Source organism: Nanorana parkeri, unplaced genomic scaffold, assembly GCF_000935625.1.
Source record: "Nanorana parkeri isolate BGI_ZX_2015 unplaced genomic scaffold, ASM93562v1 scaffold3853, whole genome shotgun sequence".
Lineage (NCBI taxonomy): Eukaryota > Metazoa > Chordata > Amphibia > Anura > Dicroglossidae > Nanorana > Nanorana parkeri.
Genome location: NW_017310120.1, coordinates 18,535 through 24,564, shown reverse-complemented (window position 1 = coordinate 24,564; position 6,030 = coordinate 18,535). Strand labels below are relative to the sequence as shown.

Sequence of the window (6,030 nt, the reverse complement as noted above, 5' to 3'; positions counted from 1 at the left end):
TCTCTATATCTTCAATATATGACTGTCAGGTTGTGATGAGTTCTGGGCTTTCTGATATCGGAGTTCACTTCTGTGTTTGGTGAAAGCAGCCTGAACTCTTTATACATTTCCAGGCACTGTTGTGGTTCAGCCCGAGCCGGTTCTCAATGAAGACAAAGATGATTTTAAAGGACCGGAATTTAGAAGCCGAAATAAAGTTAAAGCCGATCTTTCATTATCTAAGAAACGTCCAGGTAAGTGGTCGCAGCCGATCTTTGTACGCGTCATAGCTCCTATTGGATGAATGATCATATCTCGTCTTCTCTGTACTCGCAGAGGACGGTCTCCATGGAATAGTTAGCTGCACAGCATGCGGCCAGCAAGTCAATCACTTCCACAAGGACTCCATTCATAGGCACCCCGCCCTCCAGGTCCTCATTTGTAAGGTACGTCCCCATTGGTCAGATCTCTGCCTATTATCTGCCTGAATGTTATGCGGATGATCAGTGAGCGGTCCTTATGTAGAACTTTCTAGTGATCGGACTTCTGCGGATTTCATTGACTTACAATCTGATGAGGAATCAATCTATCAGTTCTCTGCACCTTAGGAGGAGATCCTTCCATCCAGGATGCAGGGACGCTGATACTTTGTTGTGGCAGCTTATCTGTGGTGATTGCCCATAGAGGTCTGTGCACCTGGCACCCCCAACCCCCTTCTCACTTTACCAGTGCGCCCTCACACCTGCCAGTGACCTACCCGCTTATAATGTCTTCTATCTCTACCAATTCATGTTTCCACTCTACTGGAGATTCTTCATTCTGCAAGGTCACTTTCCAGCATGGCCTGCCTTCTCCCTGCGCCCCTCGGCTACGGCCTGCCTTCTCCCTGCGCCCCTCGGCTACGGCCTGCCTTCTCCCTGCGCCCCTCGGCTACGGCCTGCCATGCTATATAATTTTCCATCTTCTATGTCCCGTCACTATATGAAGGACGGATTACAGTTAGGAAAGTGCAATCTGACATTGATGGCCCTCTTGGATGCACTTTTTCTTTTTTGGACTTTGGAAGCTGCTCTAATGCCAAGTCCATCAGACGGAACATATGGTAAGAGGATTAGGGAACTCTACAGGTACTAACAAATGTCTGTCAAAATCTCTCATTTTATTTATCCGTTTTAAACCACAAAATGCTTATTTTTGTATGAATTAGATGCATAATAACTGTATTATGGTAATTGAGTTCAATCATTCTAGAGCTACTGCTATCAGAGAGCATGGGCCTTACATCTAACTTCGCTTTTCTCAATGTTTATCTTCAGAGTTGCTTTAAATATTACATGAGTGATGACATCAACCGCGATGCCGATGGTATGGATGAACAATGCAGGTGGGTAGCAGTGCGTTTCTGGGACACTATGCCTTCTAGGGATGCACAGACACTGATACTAGTATTGGGGCGAGTACTAGTACCCGACCAAATGCTGCCGATGCCTAGCCCGATACCGTAACTTCAGGAGTCATTACACGCTGCCCAGCTTCCTGATTGGCCGGGAAGCCGGCTCCGTGCTCCGTCACCAGGGAGCGTGGAGCTGGCTTCCTGGCCAATCAGGAATTCGGGGGGTGGGTAATCACTTGCCACCCAGCTTCCTGATTGGACGGGAAGCTGGCTCCATGCTACCTCAGAACTTGGTGACGAGGGAGCATGGAGCCGGCTTCCCGGCCAATGGGGAAGCTGGGCGACGTGTATTGTTTCCTGTTTGGCCGGGATGCCGGCTCCATGCTCCCTTGTCATTTGGTGATGGAGCGTGGAGACGGCTTCCTGGCTAATCTGGAAGCCGGGCGGCGAGTTATTGCACACCGCCTGGCTTCCTTAATGGGACTTCGGTATTCGCCGATACCAAATACTGATACCAGAACAAAGACATCGGTGTGGGGGAAGGGTCTGCGTAGTTGCTCTTTGAGTGTAATAATTGTTTCACATTTTGTGAACTTGCTTGCTCTTCCTTGCCATTAATAAAATCTTCTGTCGGTGAGATTATGAGTGTTGAGACCGGGCTGGACAAATCCCGGGAGCCAGTGCTCCTAAAATAATATAGCCGGAGCCTAACATTTGAGGTATTCTCTAACTGTTGGCGATGGAGCTTGCTCCCGGGTTGGTTGGCTCCTGAATTCCATAATAATTTGTCCACCTCTGCCCTAAGATGAATGCGATTTCTTGCACATATAAGTCTGAGGACCAGAAATCTGCTTTAGCGCCTCTTTAACATTGCTGTGTTTTTGTCTAGGTGGTGTGCTGAAGGAGGAAATCTCATTTGCTGCGATTTCTGCCACAACGCCTTCTGTAAAACCTGCATCCTTCGGAATCTCGGTCGGAGAGAGCTGTCTACCATTATGGATGAAGAAAGCAAGTGGCAATGTTATATGTGCCAGCCTGAACCCTTGCTGGACTTGGTTGCGGCATGTAACAGTGTGTTCGACAACCTGGAGCAACTGTTGCAGCAAAATAAAAAGAAAATTAAGGTAGAAAATGACAAGGGCAAGATCTGTGACCAGAATCAGAAAACCTCCAGCTGTAATGGACAAGAAAAACTGGATCGTTTCTATTCTGGTGCAATAACCTATTCCTTTAAAGCACTTATGGTGCCGAAAGAAATGGTAAAGAAAACAAAAAGAATAGTTGAAACGACAACCAACTTAAACAAAAGCTTCATCAAGTTTCTGAAACACGAGTCCGAAAATGCGGTCGTTAACTCCGCCACCAATTTCCGACAGCTAAAGGCCTTTAAGTCCGTTTTGGGCGACTTGAAAAAGGCGCACGAAGCTCTGGAGGAAAGTTTGGCTTTGGAGCTTGCGTCTGTTCGAAGAAAAACATCGTCCAAGAAAAGTAAAGAAGTGACCGGTGAGCCGAAAGCGTCCAAAGAGAAAAGAACGAATGAAGAGGACCAGGGAACGGCCAACGTGTGTGACGGAGAAAAGGTGTCAAATTGCGACAGTGAAAATCACCAAGCATCTGAAGAGAGCCCGGAGAACGACCATCATGGGAAGCCGGGTGAAATGCCGGACGTGGAAGACTTGCCGGACGATGAGGAGAAAGATCCAGAAGTGTCTTCTACAAAGGGGAGTTTAGATGATGATGATGAGGATGATGATGCCGCTGCCAATGATGATGATGATGCCGCTGCTATGGAAGTGGAGGAGGATGCTGACGTGCAGCTGGCAGAAGATGATCTTGTCACCGTGGAAAATAAATCTCCTTCTGATGAAGATAAAAAAGAGAAGGAAGAAGTACAAGAAGATAGAAATGCTGAAAGCAGTTCTGATGAGAAGAGCCATAAATCGCCGCAAAACCGAAAGAAAAAGGTAACCGAAAAGTCAAAACGCACCTCGGGTGAAAGTAAGAGGAGAAGCACCAGGAAGGAGCCGGCGTCTGGGGCGGAGTCTGAGGACGAAGGTTCCGTTGCATCACCAAAAGAAACCAAGTCAAGCGCTTCTCCCAAAGCCAAAAGTGACCGGTCATTTGAACCCAATGCCGGAGAAGCTCTTGACATGGACATAGTTTCTGTCCCCTCTGCGGTCCCGGAAGATATCTTCGACAGTTTGGATTCCACCTTAGAGGCCCACAATGCTTTAAATGAGTCTGCCTTAAAAACTAGCAAAAAAGACGACCCGCAAGCCAAAACGCCTGTTAAAAAGGAGCTGATTCTGAAACTGACTCCGTTATCTTTCTCCAAGAGTCCCGAGAAGACTCCAAAAAAGAAAGCCAAAGGGTCTGGAAGTGATAATGAGGCCAGGAGCTCCAGCAATGAGCCTTCCTCCGACAATGAAGACCCCAAGCAGCGGAAGTCTCCACGCGTTAAAACGACACCCAAGCGACGCCAGAATGACTCGGCGACCTCCTTGCCCAATGCAGAGGAGGAAAGTCATGTCAAAGAGAAGAAGAAGCCTAAAAGTGAGCCATCCAAGAAAGAGAAGAAAGAGAAGCGAAGTTCCTCCAGCAGCGCCGCCACTTCTAAAAGTAGGAAATCTAAAAAATCCGATGAGAAAACGCTAAAAAGTGGTTCTGATTCTGAGGAAATGCCGGAAGTCCTGAAAAAGGCGGCTTTGATGAGCAACTCCTCGTCCGAACCCGACAGTGGTACCGAGGCCAAGCAGGCCGTGGAAAAGGACAACCTCAAGGGGGGCGAGAAGAGAAAACGAAAGAGCTCCAGTTCTGGCGCCGAGGTGACCAAAAGAAATACTCGAAATTCTACCGCGGCTAAAAAACAGCGCGCAGAACACTCCGACTCCTCCAACTACGACTCCGAGCTGGAGAAGAAGATCCAAAAGTTAGGAAATCTCGAGGAGGCCAAGAAATCTGCAAAGAAGAAAGCCAAAAGCTACGAAGAAAGCGAGTCGTCCGCCGAGGAACGGAACCGCAAAAAACACAAGAGAAATAAGTCCACTCAGGAGCGCGGCAAGGCGGCCAAGACCCAGAAACAGTCCACGGCCACGGACCTCTCTGACTTGTCTGAGGACAGCCATGATGATGATGCTGCAAGCCATAATTCCGATGACGGCAGCGAGGACGAGCAAAAGATTAAACCCTTAGTGGAGAATGAAGTTCTAACCAAAGCCGACTTCTGCCAGTCATCAGGTAAACTTTACTGCCCTCCATATTGCCACTCCTACCCCGGCGTGCGTGACTCGTGCCCCGGCGTGCGTGACTCGTGCCCCGGCGTGCGTGACTCGTGCCCCGGCGTGCGACACGTTTCAGGCTGATTTGCTTGTGTGGCTAGTCGGGTCAATGTGGCCCTTTCATTGGTCGGTTCAGTTCCCATGTATACAGCGCTTTCCATGTCCTTGCACAGCAGCCATGTAGAGAGGCCTGACACTTTGTTCTTCTCGTTTTGTCAACTTTCATTGCTCTGTGTGTTCCCTTTAGGCTTGCAGGGGATGGCCGAGCTCCGGCCCTCCAGCTGTGGTGAAACTACAAATCCCATGATGCATCTCTCTCCGGGAGTCATGTCTGTGAGAATCTTGCAATGCCTCATGGGATTCGTAGTTCCACCCCAGCTGGAGGGCCGGAGTTTGGCCACCCCTGGGGGATTCCCCCTCTAAATTTGTTTTGGTGTCCATTGTCGGGGGGGGGGTAATCCAAATTTCAGGAGTTGTCACCAGAGCAAGTTGTGAGGGGCAATCTTCCAAAGGGGACACCTGTTACTTCATGGCGAGTCTTCTAGACAGGAAGTAAAGGGAGTTCTCACCAAACACACAGCGAATAAACCGATCCCTACTTTAACTGAAATGCTTTTAAAAAAATGTTTTTGCCACCCGTCCACTTTACGGCAGCGGTCCTCCACCTGTGTAAGCCCGGGACCCACATTTGTCCTCTGTCATTAAGTCATGACCCAAGTCGCACACACGGCGTTGAGGTACTGCGCGTCCAGGTGCAGGCAGTCGAACTGTGGGTGGGAGGTGCTTTGGGGTGCCATTCAAATGACGCACCTCCCACACCAGTAATGGTGGGATCCCCTTTTTGGGGAATTGTTCTTCTTTGCTGAAATTAATAACCGGGGACCCACCATTATATACATATATATGAAATTAGATACCCTGTTTCCCTGAAAATAAGACCTACCCCGAAAATAAGACCTAGTACTATTTTTGGGAATTGATAAAATATATGACCTACTCCGAAAATAAGACCTAGTTGTGACCATTCCCAGGGCCGGTGGTGGCATAAGGGGGAACCTGAAGAGCCGTGGGAGAGAATCAGCGTGCCAATGAAGCCAGCGCTAGAGGAAGTGATGCGGCAGCACAGGGAGCAGAGCCGCATAAGCCTATGTTTACTCTATAGCGCCAACTCCTGTCACAGGTGGAGTGATACCCAATGCACTCCGCCTGTGAGGAATCTATAGTGAAAGTGCGCTTCGCTTTTTCTGGTTACCAAATTGCTCTTGGAAAGGTACCCCTGATTGCCCTGATCACCCTATTCTTAACTTTGCCATTTTGGATTATTTCATTTGGATTTGCATTAACTTTGGATTGTTATACATTAAAAAAAATATAAAAAAA

General features: G+C 48.4%; 1 protein-coding gene across 1 annotated transcript in view; it reads left to right on the top strand.

The window, feature by feature from the left end:
- Positions 1-6,030, top strand: part of LOC108803546 (transcriptional regulator ATRX-like) — a 19,835-nt gene that overhangs the window by 3,949 nt on the left and 9,856 nt on the right. Inside the window, exons 6-9 of the mRNA XM_018575379.1 lie at positions 114-233; positions 316-425; positions 1,296-1,363; positions 2,262-4,609. Coding sequence (XP_018430881.1) covers positions 114-233; positions 316-425; positions 1,296-1,363; positions 2,262-4,609 — 2,646 coding nt within the window. The remainder of the gene's footprint in view (positions 1-113; positions 234-315; positions 426-1,295; positions 1,364-2,261; positions 4,610-6,030) is intronic.